Consider the following 17,863-nt stretch of genomic DNA (forward strand, 5'->3'; position numbering starts at 1 on the left):
TGGTGAAGGGACCCATTTCACGGCATAGTTTCAATCAAAGCACAGTAAAATAACAAAACTGTAGATAGCTAGCGTGGGCCAAAAACCTCCACCTAGACCTCCACTAATAAGATATCGCTCAAGTGCTGGGAGGATGCCAGTGCAATCGCAAGAACCGCGTCGTCAGAACAAAGGAGTTTGGAAGGGAAAGGAGAAGGTAAATGGGACGTTGGAACGAAAGGATCAAGAGTTATTGCTACCACCTATAAGCAAACTAAAGAACAGCAACTTTATGGTTAGAAAAACCAGGCTGGAGTGTGGTGAATGGGAACACGATGGAGACGAACCATCAGCAATCTGGCTCTGTGGGATTTCTTCTTGCCTTGATTTGTCGAATTGTTTTTCTCGGTGGCATTAGAGGTAAGGCGGCCATACATCAACGGCAACGATTTCTTTTTTTTCATTTTACATTCTTGGCAGAACTAATTATCGACATTTCCCACGGCGGGGGCTTCTTTTTTCTCACTTTTCAGGCGGGATTCACTTTTTCGACTTTGCAATCATTCACGGCCCACGGCGATGAAGACGGTGATGTTCTTTAGAAGACGATGATTGAGGTAATGGCAACCGTAATGCAGCAAGTACCCTTTTCACCATCAGCAACTGAAATCTACAATTGCTTAACGCCAACTACCTTTTTTTGACCACTATTCACCTAGCGCTTCTGTCCCATTAGACCGTTTAACTGTATGCCCCCAATGGCAGCCACACCCCTACAGCATTCATTCAACCACTATCCAACTAGCGCCCCATACCCACTAGAGATTTACGCCTAGAGCAGCTAGCGCTAGCAATCTATTGGCACTAGTTTTGATGATTACCACGTGTAACGTACGATGGCCTATTGCAGTCTAAAAAGGGCATCTCGACCAATATTGGGACAGAGTTAAAGGTAAGAGCGTCCTTGAAGAGATGCTGTTAGGTCGACAGACTTTGGGCGCAGCCTTTTCAAGGTTCGGAGATGTTTGCGAGAAGCCCGATTGTTCATTACATGGGCTCCAAGAGCTGGTCAGCCCTCAACAGCTGTGACTATCTCCTCAATCGATCTTTCGAGCAGCAGAGCAAGGTGTGCCGAGCGAGGAGCGTTCGCATTCGGTCCAAATCCGCTCACGTCAGATCGGCCTAACCGACACTCCACAGTCAGTGCACCGGCCCCGCTCGACATAGTGACACTGGGAACGGGAAGAGGAATAACTCTGAGACATGATCGTAAAAGCTAGCGAATAATAAAAATCAAAGAAGCGTTGGCATATGCATGGGGCATGATCATAAAAGCTAGTGAGGGTCCTTTGAAGTTCAATCTGTATCATTGGCTGTACCATCTGAACAGCCGAGACTGTAAGAATAGTTTGGTGGATTCGGCTTGATGCCCACGGTCCACTTGGCGAACGCGCCAAGTTTGTCCCTTTTTCACAAGTACAAGTAGGAAAGCTGTAATAACCTTTTTATTCTCACCAATGGAAAGGCTAGAGCTAGTAAATCACTAACCATTTCAAGAATAAAACGGAGGAATGATAAATTTCGCAAATAAACTGGTTCACTAGCATACTTGCAGCCGGCACCTATTTTCATGATTTAAAGCGTTGGAGTACGTTTAGTATGGGGATCGCCTACTTGTACATGTAGTGGAAGATGATCTATTGTATAACCTGGATTATCGCCCACAGACATCTCAAGCTTTTGCAATTGAATCCCACAAACGCATAGTCAAGCTTGACCACGGCCAACCACGATGTCGTAACCCTAACCCTAACCCTGACTATTCTTAACGTCTAAGGTAAAAGCATCAATATGGCAAGCAAAACCCGTAGGAAATCTGACCGTGCGCGCAAAGGTGTAGTCGACCGTAGTAGTATCAGACAGACAAAAGAGTATAACTGTGATCGATGGCGTCTTTGTCCGTTGACTTGCGGAGACCCAAGACGGACATCATCCTGGCATCTCTCACTTCCATATGGTAATGGAGTAGAGCCAAGACGCAGTCCACGGTGTCAGTGCGACTCGTGAATGACGTCCGTTAAAAAGTTGATTGACGAACGGGAAATGTTTCGCATGTCGGTGTTGTCAGCCCGAAGGCGTTCTCCGATCGTGGCCCAGATGGTGTTGGTAGCCGAGATGGGATTAACGTCTTCAGCATGCGGAAACTCTTGCTGAGAAAAACTTTGGTCTTGTGCCATGACAAATGCATGGCGATCGGCGTGTTGGAGGGACCAGGACTTTTGTATGTAAGTCCCTGCCCATTGAAAAATGCGAGCGAGAGAATATAAGAAAATGGATAGAGTCTTGCAGGAATGAGAATGGAGAGAAAGCGACAGGACAGTAGGGGAATGGAAAGAGGATTTTGGCTTTTATTTATGCAAAAGCGGGTAAGCATTCCAAAGCGATTGTCCCTTGCAAAAGCCCTGCGATAGACATTGACATTGACGAATGTGACATGCCAAGACCTTGGAGCTGTGTGAAAAACGTCATGAGGTATACTGGTACAAGCCCACACCGCACGTCAAGTGTTTATCGCAGACTCTGACTCTTCAAAACATTCACACGAATACATGTTTGTGGGAGATTATCGACATGGACAAACATGGTAATCATTCCATGACACTTGCCGCTGCAAAAGACCTGAACGACATGCATTCCACATTTTACATGACGAATGTGATGATCATTCCAAAGCTATGGTACGTTGGGGAAGACCTGGATGACATGCGATGCGCACTGGTGGCAAATGCAGTGGTGTTGATGTCCATTGCAATGCACTCCCTCCACCTTTGCATTCCATACTCTACAGCGCACATTGCATATTCCGCATGCCACATCGCACATTGTTTATTGCACATTGCAAAGCTGGTAATATTTGTGGGGCCTTTCCAAAAAACGTCGGGCGACATGCATTCCACATTGCATATAACGAGCGCGGTAATAATTGCAAAGCAATGGTACCTTGCGGCCGATATGCGATGGCCCCCTTGGCAAACAGACACAGTGATCGGGTTCTAGGGTTCAGGTTAGCGTTCGAGTTAGCGTTCGAGATCGCGTTCGGGTTTTAGTGTTCGGGTTAGGGTTAGGGTTTTAGGGTTCAGTTAGCGCTTGCGTGTGCGAACATTAGATAATGTTGCTTGTCAAGTTAGTCTCGATCATTAAATGACATGACTGTTGAGCAGCAATACCAAGTGCAGGTGTACTACTCTTATCAACCTATTCAAGGGTTCAAGCATAGCAGGAACATTGCAGCGGCCTAGTGGGTGAGGCAGACATAGCGTTCAATGGATTGCAACTTTAATAGACCACTTCATACTGGTGCAATGCGTGAACGGTGGATATATCGATGCAACTCTTACTCGATCCGTAATGAACCCATAATGCATTTGGACATAAGATACAAGGATGAGCGTTCATTGGTACCAAATCTGAAAGCCGTAGGTGACAAACAACTATAATATACTACACACTGTTTGCCAGTAGCCTAGTGGGTGAGGCGGACGCAGTGTTCAAATGCTCTAGTGGCCTAGTGGAGAAAAGGCTCTAGAGGCCTAGTGGGTGAGGCGGACGCAGTGTTCAAATGCTCTAGTGGCCTAGTGGAGAAAAGGCTCTAGAGGCCTAGTGGGTGAGGCGACGCAGTGTTCAAACGCTCTAGTGGCCTAGTGGGTGAGGCGAGCATAAAAGTCAAGATAGGCCCTACTCTCATAGTTGAATGATTGCAACCACAATACACTAGTTCAAACCATTCACCTTTCGTCACGTGCCTAATGATCGAGGCTACGATCTTAGCAAAGCCACATTATCTAATGCCTCCACCACAAAGTCTGTTCGCCACGCGCCCTGGCATATCGTCCGCAAGGTACCAGTGTTTTGCGATTATTACGTTCATTTTTCGATGCACCATGTAGAATGGTTCTCTCATGACGTTTTTGAAAGCCCCATTGCGCATCGCATGTCATCCAGGGCTTTCACAAGTTGTGAAAGAATGATTAACATGCTCGAGATGTGCAACGTGCAATGCCTGCCGTTCAGGGCTTTTGCAACGGCAAGTGTTTTGGAGTGATTATCACGTTCGTCATGTACAATGCAGAGTGCATGCCGTTAAGGTCTTTTGCAACGGCAACTATTTTGCAATGATTGCCACATTCGTCAGTACAATGTAGGGTGCATGCCGCTCAGGTCTTCCGCATGGGGCAATTTTCTTGGAATGATTACCACGTTCGTCATCCACAATGTGACTGCATGCCGCTGGGGTCTTCCCCCATGAGCGAATTGTCTTGGAATGATTATCACGTTCGTCATGTACAATGTAGGGTGCATGCCGCTCGGTCTTCCGCATGGGGCAATTGTCTTGGAATCACCCGATTTTGCATAAATAAGAGCCCCAGAATTGTCTTTCCCTGTCCTGTCGTGTTCTGTGTCTGTATTCTTTGCCTTGTTATCTCTCTCTCTCTCTCTCTCTCTACACTCTCCTTATCTCTCTACTCTCCTTCTCTCTCTCTACTCTGCGGTCTCCGTTGAAATGGTCCACAAAGTTCTCACAAAGTCCTGGTCGCTTCAACACGCCGATCGCCACGCTTATGTCGTCGCACAAGACCAAAGCTTTTCTCAGCAAGAGTTTCCGCATGCTGAAGACGTTAATCCCATCTCGGCTACCAACACCATCTGGGCCACGATCGGAGAACGCCTTCGGGCCGATAACACCAACATGCGCAACATTTCCCGTTCATCAATCAACTTTTTAACGGACGGCATGCACGAGTCCCCTCATACCGTCGACGGCATGTTGGCTCTACTTCGCAATCATATGGAAGTCAGCGATGCAAGCATGATGGATGTCTTGGGTCTTCGCGAGTCTACGGTCGACGACATCATCCGTGCAGAAGAGGATGCCGAGAAGAATGGTCAGGAACTGTACTACATCAGGAGCTGGGCCATGACAGTTGAAGATCTTTATCAACTGATTGAAAGGTGGCAAGATGACGAAATCGATCCCGAGGAGGTCTACTTTTGGTTAAGCCCATTTTTGCTGTTGCCTGCCGATCAGCGCTCTGACAACATGTGCTACATTCGCTACGTTGGCAAATGCCGGTATCCTACAGTTCCTTACAAGCGAATGTTAGCGGACATGAGGCAACGTGACAGCGGCCTTCTTTGCCATTTCACGACCATTCTCGAGCGCCAGTTCCCTGACACGTACGCTTCCGGACGCACGTTTGAGTTTCCGCGTGCTACACTGGATGTCTTTGTTTCGGACCAGATTCGGGATGATCGCGAACGGATTCTGATTGCCTTCTTTGGACGTGAATCGCTACTCAATCAGCAACCTGGCGGATTCTACGCATCCTACGTCCCAGACATTACAGACCATACATTGTTTGAGACGCTCAAGACACAGTTTTGGTACCGCTTTCAACGTGCATCCGCCGCATGCACCGAATCCATCAAAGCCGGTCTGCGAGACTGGATCACCGAAATCACTGGCATCACCGAAGCCTACCCAGTCGAGACCTGCACCTCCCAGCATGCCATGACAGATGCCTTGCTCTCCACGATTCGCTCACAAGCTACGCCTCGTACGGTCAATGGGCATACCATTATGGCATTGATTGGAAAGGATGTTACCCGGGAAGACTATTTGAGCGGTTCCTCCTTTCTCTCTGGTTCGTCACGGGCAGGCTATCTTACGAGGGACTTTCTTGCTCGCCTTCAAGCATCCGAGCAAAACTTACGATCGTGGGATGCGACACAGCTCACTGTACAGCCCTTTCCGTTCGTCGATCTATTCCCTTGGCTCTCCTTGGAACCCGTTGATGCTGCGTTGGATCAGCTGGGATCCTACTTGCGAGTCACTCGGCCCCTTTTGTGCGTCACCTTTTCGTTCAAAGTGACGTCCTGTGCGATGGCCAACTTTTACCGCCCGTATGGCCTTACGACACTCGCAGACTTTTTGACGGCAGTGGGATGCCCGCGGATTCAACACTATGCGACTCGCGACTGGCTCACTGATGAACAAGCAAGCGCACCTCCGTCCGGCTTTTCCACCATCATCATCCCCCATTACCATCCGGGATACGACAAGTATGGTTCTCAACCTTGGGAGCTTCGTCGAGTCCTAGACATTGCATGGATGATCACCATATTCATTGCAACCAAGGCCTTGGACGTTGCCAGCGCTGGCCATGACAATCGTGATGAGATGGTGACGAGAATCTTTGCCACTGTGGATCCAGACAGTGCCACTGTCGACCCTCGACTGGTCAAGGTGTACCAAGAGCTCGATGTCGCGAAAGAAGACTTGCGTTCCTATGTCGAAAACGAACGAGGACGGATCTCGCGTCTTCCTACCCGACACCCAGTGTTTTACGGGGAATTGCAAGCTCTCCGTGCCCAACAGGCCGCCAAGGATCGTGTTGTACGAGGCTTTTTCGCAGAGGGAGATGCGCAAAGCGAGTCTCGCATGGAACAGGTCAACTATCTGTGGAAAGTGCAGTATCCCGACCTCATGATGCATATTCCCCCCGGTCCTGGATCCGAGCAACAGTGGAAGCAATGGGCTGCCAGTCGCAAACAAGGGACATCGTTCTACATGTCCTCCCTGGTCCTTGCTTCAAGAGTGCGCGGTGTACCAGCGATGCGGAACGTCCTGAGGCCTTTTGCACCCGAAGGTGCCGGTGATGATGATTCTTGGATGCAAGATCCTCAACTATTACAGCGGGCCATCGAAGCCAAGGTTGCGCAAATGGTTGCCGGGCAGCCTGCGAACCACTTTTCAAGTGAAAAGCAGCGCGAAAGGAGACTGGGACGTATAACCTACCACACAAGCTTGGAGGGCACTCTGATCAAGATTGACGGACACGGTCGTGTGTCCTTATTTTGGCAAGATCCTGACGGTAGCCGACTCCGCATCAAGCTTCGTGTAGCGCAAACTTTGGCGACGGTCCTTCCCAATGACAAGCGCTTCATTCACTTTGTGGATGAAGGAATCTCGATCAAGGATCAGAATGGCCGCCTAATGACCATTTCTCGTGGCAAGGAAACTGTCATTGTGAAAAAGACTGTCTTTTCATTGTTGGAGGATGGGGACAACCTGACCAGACTGTGGACCCATGAGCGTACCCTGCTTGGACACCTGGCACCGACACCCGCTGGACCGTCGACTACTCTGCCCACCGCTGGACCGTCGACCACTCTGCCCACCGCTGGACCGTCGACCACTCTGCCCACCAAAGGACGTGATGCCTTTCGCAGCAGAACCAAACCAGAAAAAGTTGCGGAATTCAACCTTCCCTTGGCTCAGAACGATGCACTTTGGCTCCTCTACAAATGGTTAGAGCAGGACTATCCTACGGGGGGCACATTCAACGCAGCGGATCCGGGCGACTTTCCTACTTTGGCCAATGATTCTCTGCAAATGCGTTTTGCAGACTTTCTTGCCAATCACCACGATCACCCGTAACATGAACTTTGGGCTACATGGTTGAACGAGTTTGCTACGCGCGGTGCGAGGCACATCTATGCCAACATTCGTTTCGTCAGGGACGCAGTGGAGAGCACCAAACAGGCCTATGACAAGAATCACAAGTGGAAACGCTACAAGATTTTCACTATCGGCGGGCCGAAGCCTGGGTTCTAGCACTGCGTACAAGCTTTACCTAGTGCAGTACAAGATCATCTGCCAACGAATGGGGTGCAGTCGCTTCCAATTTGTCTTGCACTTGTATTAAAGTTCATAATAAAGAATTTTTCTGCCTGAACCAACTATATTAAATATATCATACCTTTATATTATTCTTAGCGCTCGCCTTGGATTTTACGTCCACCCTCACCCACTAGGCCACTAGCGCAAAAATGTGTAGGAGTTGTTTGTAAACTTGGATTAAACATCCCGAATATTGTTACGTTCAAAACTCATGATTAACGTACGGAATGTTCATAACGTGGATCCCTGGTGGCCTAGTGGTTAAGGCTTTGTACTTATAAGGACGTACTCCTTATGCCATGCAAAGATCGCGGGTTCGAACCCCGCCCAGGGAATCTGTGTTTTTCGTGTATAATGTTTTTTTTTCTTATAATTATGCCATGCAAAGATCGCGGGTTCGAACCCCGCCCAGGGAATGAGTGTCTTTCGTGATTATGTTTTTTTTCCATGTTCTCTCTGGTCACGACACGAGTTGCATTTCTTGACACGAGTTGCATTTCTGTCTTTCTATTCTCTCTGGTCTCGATACGAGGTGCATACTGCAATTATTGCAGGTAAATTGGCTCTTGTCTGCTCAGCGAAAGCGACTAAAAGACATGAAAAGACAGCCCCAACGTAGAAAGATAAAAGAGACCGGCCCAGTAGACTAGAAACGGGGGGGGGGGGATTCAACATATAGCTGTCAATATATTACGGTCCAAAGACCAACAAAGTATCCAAACTACTGTTCATCTGCTGTTACTGTTGTTTAGTCTATCTGTAGTTATTTCACTGCGAATCTTTTTTTGCAGCCAGGCACCCGGTGTGATCTTTGGGCGCCACGACCAATTATTCTCTCGACACTAGTAGCCAAATATGTAAGAGTTATCCAGACCGTAAAAATACAGCTCAAGTCGATGAACTCACCGGTCATGGTTGAATTTCAATCATTCCTACAAAAGTGGCGAGTATTTCATATAGCGCCCATCTAAATGTCGCGAGTTATACTGGCTGTGAACGCGTGGGTCTGGGGGTCCTGATTGCAAATAATTGAACGCGTGGGCAGACCTGGATCAGCGACGCATAGGGAGCGTCCAAAGTTGCATACGAACGGTTCTTAGCAGTAGAGGGAGACGTCCCCGTGTTTTATTCTGTAGTGTCCCGGTGGACTTAGCTAGCTATTCTTTGCATTTTATTTCGTTCACTTTTTTTCCTTTCAGTGTCCAGAGTTGCATATGAACGGTTCTTTGCAGTAGATGAGCACTCGTCTTGGATATTCTTTGTGATTGTAGCGGGAGAGTTGCATACGAACGGTTCTTTGCAGTAGATGAACGCGTCTCTGTCTGCTTTATCCTGGTGGACGTATCTAGCTATATTTTCTGTGTTATTCCCCCTTCTTTGCGTTTTATTCCGTTCACTTTTTCTCCTGTTAGCGTCCAAAGTTGCATACGACGGTTCTTAGTAATAGGTGGACGCATCGTAGATATTCTTTGTGATTTATCGTTTTATCCTGTAGTGTCCAGGTATTCTCTTTGTCTAGAGTTGCATGCAAACGGTTCTCTACTTCCACAGTTGCATAGAAACAGTTCTCTGCGTCCAGTGTTACATACAAACGGTTCTCTCTAACTCGTATAGACGTCATCACTGGACAAGCTCAGCACTTTATATGCCGCCCATTTCATATCCCCCCGGTGCAGGTACCATTTCTTCGGTGAACGTCCACGAAACGAGGGAGATCATTTACGTCTTAGTTGTGCGGCCCTCAGGGATGGTTCAATTCGAATCATTTGTCCGATGAACGCCCCCGAAGCGAGGGAATTTACGTGTTGGGTATGAGCCCCGCAGGTTTGTCGTTGGAGAGGTCAGTGTGGACGAGGTGCTGGTGGAAATCCGGGCAATAAAGGTGGGGAACAGCGAGGCAATTGCTGGTTGGGTAGATGAATAACAAGGTCTGGTGAGCGGGGCCGGCAGAGCCTAGGTTGCGTCGATACAAGCTGTACGTTCTTGTGAAAGCACCCAGGAAGCTGAAGATTTCGGCCATAAAGACCCGCCACTCAATGGCGCACTGCAATCATACAACTTTCTGTAGCTGAGATCTTCTACTGCAACACCACAAGGACCAAACTACTATTTACTATTTATGTAATGTGTGTCGAGATATCCTGCTGCTAGGGTCCAAAGCTTCATAAGCGTGGTCTCTACGCTAGTTGGTGTTCAGTGTCCAGATGTCCATTGTCCCGTCTAGAGCATACCCTTTGGCGTTAGTGTCCGGTGTCTAGATATCCATTGTCCTGTCTAGAGCATGCGTATGTAGGAGATATCCTTTGGAGCATTCCCTATTCGCTTGGGCGCTTTATTTTTCCTGTTAAGGCAGAGTATTACTGATTGGCGTTTGCTAAAGTACTGAGAGGGACAGTTGAATCAAGAAGCCACGACTTGTCCAGATATCCTTTGGCATTTGTCCAGAGTTGCATATGAAACGATCTCTACGAGTGATGCATGCCCTCTTTGTGTTCACCTGCTAGCGTCCAGATATCCTTTATTTCGGTCTAGAGGATTTCCATTTTCTTTGGCGTTTGCTTTTTTTGTCCCTCTTACCCAGATGACTTGATCATCTACCCCTTTTGCATCGGATGAAACTCGCACGAAAGCTTCCGAACCAAGGTCTCCCTCCGCCGCGTCGTCGCAAAACTCAAAAATCCTCTGGATCGACACCAGAAATGAGGTTATGGATGCCGCAAGAAGGGGCCCTAACTACAGCGCCAGTGCTCACGGCATCAAAAACATATAGTATAAATGAGGCTAGGCTTGTGGGTGGTGAGTGCATGAAGCAGAGGTACATCGTTTTGTGCAAATGTCTCCGTCTTGACGCCAACGTAGGTACGCATGGCACACCCGCTGCTGCATACCAGACCCATCACCACAAGTCTTAAATTCTATTTCATAGCCTTCTCTTTCATGTCCACGGCCATCCCACAACCAAAATGAAGAAAAACAAAAAATCTACCTGCAAATTCAAATTCCTCGTACTTTTAATTCGTGTCAAGATGTTCTTTGACAGTCATGTTATCCTGCCTCGCTTCTCGGCCTCTGCAGGTGCAGTCGTAGGGAGCAGTGATGCAATATACGCTATATGCCTAGGGAATTGTGTATGAACAGAGGGGGGCTCGTTTTGTAACCGCTAATGCTCAGATCTACAGACAAACGGTTCTCTACGAACGACTATGGCCGGAGATAGGTATGGTTTCGCAACTGCTAATGTTCAGAGCTGCTTATGAATCATTCTCGGTTGGAATTAGCTGATTTCAAACATGTCGTAGGACGGAAACTTGAATAACCCGGCGAGTTCTTAACTAATCAAGGTAACTGGAACTGATCTGAAAAATCCTGGTTTGCGGCTACAGGCTTGTCATATCACATTCTAGTTAGCTGTCTTATGCGCTACTCTCTCGACGAAAGGTCCCCAGAGACGTTCTCTACGACTGGGACAGCATAACGGCAGAGCTTCCAACAGAGTTATCCACCTCAAGTGTGCTGAAAACGTACTGAGAAGGTGCACTCAACCCAACAGTCGTTTATGGCGGAAAATTGTTTTGCTTTGTAGGGAACTGCATACGAACGGTTCTTTATGAACGAGTATGGCGGTTAATTTGTATGGTTTGCAAGAGTTGCATGAACGCGAATGGCGGATGATTCATGCTTTTGGAACTGCCAGCGTCCAGAGTTGCATGCGAACAGTTCCTTACTAATGATTCTTTTGCGCCATGGCGGAAGATTTGCACTGTTTTGTAACGAGGATAAAATAGTGTACTTTTCGGCTTCCTGGCAAGGACGAGTTGCATATGAGCCTTTCTTTAAAGTATGACTGGGGGATCTCGTGCATCGATGCAACGAGTATGTCTTTGAGTGTCACGAGTTGCATATGACCCTTTCTTTAAAGTATGGCTGACCGAAAACAACAGATCTTTGGTGCCACGAGCTGCATAGAAACACTCTTGTTAAAGTATGGATGGGGGATATCGTACATCAATGCAACGAACAGGTTTCTTATCACTCCCTGATCATTGGATCAGTAAATGCTGTTGGAAACTCATTGTGTAGACAAATAATCCGATGGCAGGCCACAACCTCCAAACTATCAGCAATGCAGGATAAAGTTCTAGAGCTGGGATCTTCTTGTTGCCCGGTGTGGTGTTCAACTGCATCACTTGGATTTGTTGTCCAGCAGGAATAAGAAAACTAGAGGGAAACTTTGTTATTCTGGTAGCCGGGCGATAGGGGGAGAGGGGTTACTGCGGTATTGCTCAAACACCGCAATGCCACGTCCATACCATTTTACGCCCTAAGGAACTTTTGTCATCTGAGCCGACAATAATGTAAAACGAATATTGGCTCAGGCACACGACGTAAATTTGTGTCTACCAGCGCCTTTCAAACATGTAGGTCATGAGGAACGTGGTAACCACGCCGATAATAATAAAAGGTTGCATAACGGCTACAGGTAAAGTTACCCGCAGCATTGCCTCGTATGCAAATTCCCGTTAGGTGCAGTTAAATTGTTGAACTGCCTTAGTTGCGCAACGTTGGAAGCTCCAATTATTCATGTGGCTTTGGCTATTAAACATGATTGTGAAGCTGATTCGAAAGAGGTCTTGATTCTGAAGCTGATCTTGCCCAATGTGCGGCTTGATGATCGCGGAGCCATGCGCCACATTATGTAAGGCCCCACCCGCTCCCTCGTCCTTCTAGCCCATAAAGGCGTTTATAAAACAAGACACATCCTGGCCTTTTTCATCATCTAATGCCATCAAGCTTTCTGGCTCCATACATGATATGCTGTCTTCACAGACCCCACACACATCGTTGTGTTCCACACAAGCGGTAGAGCCACTCAGTAGACACGAAGACTCTTCCTGTTTCGTGTCCACTGTCTCGGAACTTTGAGCGAGAGTCCGTTTGAAACCACCATCATTAAGGTGTCTATTGTTCCTGCAAGGATAAGATGAAATCTAGTATGGTTCACTAATAGGAATCCTTACTTGGTGCGCCCAAGACTGAGAAGCATTCGAGAGATAGGAACTGTTGCTTGTTTTAAGGTGATCAATCACATAGACATACTGCCGCTAGATTCCAGTCAATATAGTTATCTTGGGAGGATCTCTCCCTAATTCGTCTACCGTATGATTTATGCAAAAATCTCGGTGCTCACTCGCATTCTTTGGTCGTTGATTGACCTCGCCCTTTCCGAGCTTCTCTGTTCGTTCCGCTTTACTCGACTCTCTGTTCCGCTTTACTTGACGACGACAGTTTACCCTTTGGCCACTGGCCGCTAGACCACCTGGAAACTCATAAGCGACGACTGTAAACCATCAGTAAACCTTAGAAAAATGATTTAAAAGCAAAGTCCAATTATATGCATCCGAATCAACCCAAAAGCGTCTCGGAAATCTGCTTTAGAGGTCTTGGACTTCAATTCTAGAACCGAACTGGCCTGAGGGTATTTTAAACTTGTCGGGAAGTTAGCTGTTGGTTGAGAGGCACTGATTAATTAGGGGGACGGTTGTGCATCGCTGCAGCAGGCAGGTTGTGTGGATGAGAGCTTTATCGGAACGCGGAAGATCACTCAACGTTATCATCCTACAGAGTTGTTCTCAATCCTGGTTCTACGAATATCTCACGGATTTAAACGTCGGTTTTAGACTGTCCGCCTTGCTCTTCAGCACGACCTTTGGGTTCATTTTTGATGGGAGCTCTGTGGAATTTGCCAAATCAACAGCCTTGAGTTAAAGAGAAAAGGTAAAAGAACTCATGTGCGTGAGCGAGTGAAAGAATGAATTCCTTGCAAAAGCTCTACCCGCTTTTTCATGCATTCCCGTTTGTGGAAACATTTTTGCCGCAAGTCATCTTGGGAAAAGTCAGATAGGACTCGTTAGAATGCTCTCTGTGTACTTTTCTGTCTTGCATAGAAAACTACTTGAAGGGTCCCATTATTTTTGTAACGAAATCGATTTGGCGTATCAGAGATGACGATGACAGGACATGCGTCTAATACAAAGGGAAGACGACATGAAAAAGTCAAATTGCGAAAGATTAAAGATTGACCACCCTGTAAAACATTGATGGAGGTGCGATCATTTCTTGGGCTAGCTTCTCAGTAGAGACCAAGATAGAACGCTCACGCATTGCGGCACCAATATACCGACTACTTTGAATTCAAATTGACTCAAACTTGAGATCGGGACAGACAGTCGTATGGGACACTGACTTGAATGGGTAGGCAGGTGAAACAATCCAAAGGAGCACCACTACAAACCTAAACATCCATTGCTACAGAAAATAGGGTCGCGTACAGTGCAGTCATTCTTGGTAATACATGCGACCTCAATTTGTCGCAACGCTCTAGCACAATAACTACGATGATACCTACTCTAAGAAAAATAGGGACTACAAGCAGCTGCATGTAGCATCAATTTGTGCGGATCTTTGCAAGGCTGGTAGCAGAGAATTTATTACACTATTCTAATCCAGATGTATCTAATTGTCTTTAAATCGTTTTACAAATGAGACTATGCATCCACCGACGCCGAATACAATAGACTTGCATCGTGCTGCTGAAAGAGTGGGACGTGGACAGTCTAAAAGGCGGAGATCAGGAAAGGATACTCCACACCATGGTCATATTTACATGAAAGCGTAACGTTAACGAGTTGAGACAATCTGTGACCCAATTTGACTGTCGCCTTGGGCTGACCTTGCGGAATCTATTATCTGCAATCTCAACAAGCTACCGATACTCTTACGCTGCACTAAAAGCCCAACACAGTCCATTCAGATGTGATTCTACAAGTTATACAAATCGGCAACGTTCTTACAAGGTCTTCCGGGCGTTTCTGTTGGAGATCCACAGAGAACGGCGACCGGCATAGTTGACTCGCACCGGTAACTTGGGATATATCCATTCTGGGACATCCAATTACGACTGGGTTCCCTTTTAATAGCGTACAGTCCCCAGCCTCAAAGCCCAGCCTCTGGTGGCAGCGTCTAACACTGCCAAGCGAGCGGATAATACTTCATCAGTAAGAAGTACCGCGAATCCTATATTCTAAGAAGCACGATTTGAGTATATCCTCTCAAACACGCTCGAATTTCTAATGTGTGCTGGCATTACTCGCATGCCCATTGGGATGCCATCGGTTGGTTTCAGAGGGATGCACATCATTCAAAGTTCATTCCTTGTCCTAAGCGTGGCGCGTAAACATATCTGAACCTCCCTTGTTTCCGTAATCCTGTTCCTTCAATCTCCAGCATTAGGGGATCTACTTGTACATTTGCAAAACACGATAGATAGGTGTGAGCAATCATTATACAATACCGAAGCAGCAGACGACGCTTAACCGTTTTACAAGGTAGTCCTCCATGATATCCTTAGGATGATCAAGCTTCAATAAAACCTCTGAATCCCAGCTTGGATCAAATCGAGTTGATGAAGCGGCAAACTAGCGAACGCTGGAAAATGAATACTACTGTTCAATCCAGCGTCGAAGGCACTTCCGGTGGAATCGCGTTGAAGAATACCAATGCGGTTTCCTGACAGGATGATTATCCAGCGCAACATTCCGCAATGTTTATAATCATGCAAAAGATCCCTAACCTGCTGGGATTTGAAAGGTCGGCAAAAAAGTGAAAGGCAAAGGAGTACTCTAGGCGGAATAGAACACAAAGAACGGGATACGACCGAATAAGACACAAAGAATATCCAAGAGTCGTCCCACCTACTGCTAAGAACCGTTCGCATGCAACTCTAGACAAACAGAATAACTGGACACTACAGGATAAACCGACAAATCACAAAGAATATCAACTAAGAACCGCTCATATGCAATTGTGTACACTAGCAGGATACGTAAGCACTACAGAATAAACACAAAGAATATCTAGACAGTCACAGGATGTAGAGAACCGTTCGTATGCAACTCTGGACATTACAGAGTAAAAACACAAAAGAATATCCAAGACGCGTCCCACCTACTGTTAAGAACCGTTGGGCATGCATCTGGACACTAACAGGGACTGCCTCGCCCTCGCACGCACTGGTAGATGGGGATTTGCCCATAATTAAAGAGGTCATGCGCTATGGCTGACATGGCCAGCTACTCGGTGAAGACAGGTACCGAATATTTCATACATATTGCACCGGCTGAACCTTACCGCAGAATGGATACTTTGGCGGTTACTTACACTGGTCTCCCTGCAAGCTTCCCACTACCGCATCCCATTCCCCTCACGACCTTAGCGTTTCACCCGAGAAAAATCACTAGGCCACATTTGCTTAATCACTAGGCTACTTTATGTGGCAGGGCCGCACAAAAGTGTGCCATTTGCTTCCTCACTTGCCTAGAGAGAGATACGGTTAAAGTTCCTTAATAACGGTAGCGCACTTGTATTTGGCTATCGATCAATCATATCCGTCCCAATAGTATCGAATCATAATGGGTGGGAATCATAATGGGTGACGACACTTGTAGCAAAATGGTCCTTTTCCGAAGCGCTTACTGTAGGGAACCTTCTATATTTCTCACCAGTATCACTCTCTTCCGCAATATTCTCCGAAAATATCATCAAATTAAAAAGAAAGGGGAGGGCAAAGATTGGGAGCAAGACGATACAGGTTGCACGACGGGAGCAACAAAAGCCCAGATGCAGGCCACCACAGCCCTTAGTCCGCTAGAGGCATCAGTTGGGTTAGATAACCGGTAATGGATACATGTCCAGGTGCAGGTGTAATTTTCTGCTGCTGTATCAATGTAACAGACTCGTTCAACGGGCACAACAATAGCAGACATGCCAGTTGATCGAACATTTTTGCAGATCCTGTGGTCTATTACACTGAGCCCGATCGTTAGGCCTAGCAATTATCAAATCAACAATTCCATTTTCCGAACTATCCAAATGTGCACATGTCCATATAATAAGCAAAACACTCATATATCGAAATAGCTTTGAACCCTGTTAGTGTTCAGAGTTGCATACGAACGGTTCTTTGCAGTAGGTGGGATCTCGACGAGGCGCGGTAAACATCACGTGATGCTGCGTAAGCATATGAATTCTTTTTCACCAAAAACTAGCAAGTCTGGGTTTCCAACTACACATACATTGCGACTGATCCCTCAACATGGGCAAGAAGCAAAAGAAGGGAGAGAAGGGAGCGGTGACAAACTTTATCACCCGAACTCAAGCTGTCAAAAAGCTGCAGATTAGTTTGGCCCATTTCAGGTGTGTTGCTCATCTGCTTATGCCGCTCGCTGTTGTTGAGCCCTGAGCTCACACATTTTTGAGTTTAGACGGTTATGTATTTTGAAAGGAATCTACCCTCGGGAACCCAAGAACAAGAAGAAGGTGGGAAAGGGTTCCACCGCTCCCAAAACATACTACTACCGCAAAGACATTCAATTCCTCCTCCACGAACCTGTTCTCCACACCCTCCGTGAGCAAAAAATCTTTGCTCGAAAACTCAGCAAGGCCATCGCAAAGCGTGAATGGTCGCAAGCAAAGAATCTGGAGGAAAGTAAACCAGAGTATACACTTGACCATATCATCCGAGAACGATACCCAACGTTCGTCGATGCCCTGAGGGATTTGGATGATGCCCTATCAATGGTCTTTCTGTTTGCTACCCTACCGGCTACCGATAAGATAAAAAGTGAACATGTGCGTCAGTGTCAGAGACTGAGCGCGGAATTCCAGCACTACGTTATGGTGTCGAGGAGCTTGAGAAAGGTGTTTTTGTCCATCAAAGGAATCTACTACCAGGCTGAAATCAAAGGGCAGCAAATAACTTGGATTGTACCCTATCAGTTCTCACAACACGTAAGACTACCGTGTCTGATTGTGTCATTGAAAGCGCGCGCTGAACATGATATATCAATAGGTTCCCACCGACGTCGACTTTAGAGTTATGTCCACCTTTTTGGAGCTTTACGAGACACTGCTCGGCTTTGTCAATTTCAAGCTATACAGTGACTTGAATTTGGTGTATCCTCCAAAGATCGATGAGGAGCAAGACGCAGGAGCAGCTGGATTGGCCGCGTATATTCTGGAATCCACGGACGGAAACGATATTGTGACTGCAATTGCAAAGAAGGAAGGGAATGAGGCTCAACGGTG

General features: G+C 46.9%; 2 protein-coding genes and 1 non-coding gene across 3 annotated transcripts; all 3 read left to right on the top strand.

Annotated features, from left to right (window-relative positions):
• Positions 1–4,540: 4,540 nt before the first annotated feature.
• On the top strand, positions 4,541–7,477 carry SPPG_01388 (uncharacterized protein; the record flags this gene model as incomplete). The annotated part of the gene is made up of 1 exon (XM_016749708.1): positions 4,541–7,477. One exon carries the CDS (start codon positions 4,541–4,543, stop codon positions 7,475–7,477), a length of 2,937 nt encoding a protein of 978 aa, XP_016611977.1.
• A 486-nt stretch (positions 7,478–7,963) lies between these two features.
• SPPG_10024 lies at positions 7,964–8,055 on the top strand. Its single transcript has one exon. It is a non-coding gene; the product is annotated as a tRNA-Ile (tRNA).
• Positions 8,056–16,871: 8,816 nt separating this feature from the next.
• SPPG_01389 (mRNA-binding ribosome synthesis protein NOP7) lies at positions 16,872–17,650 on the top strand (the record flags this gene model as incomplete). The annotated part of the gene is made up of 2 exons (XM_016749709.1): positions 16,872–16,972; positions 17,041–17,650. The coding sequence occupies 2 exons, from the start codon at positions 16,872–16,874 to the stop codon at positions 17,648–17,650; spliced, it is 711 nt and encodes a 236-aa protein (XP_016611978.1).
• Positions 17,651–17,863: the final 213 nt, after the last annotated feature.

Source organism: Spizellomyces punctatus (assembly GCF_000182565.1).
Source record: "Spizellomyces punctatus DAOM BR117 chromosome Unknown supercont1.2, whole genome shotgun sequence".
NCBI lineage: Eukaryota > Fungi > Chytridiomycota > Chytridiomycetes > Spizellomycetales > Spizellomycetaceae > Spizellomyces > Spizellomyces punctatus.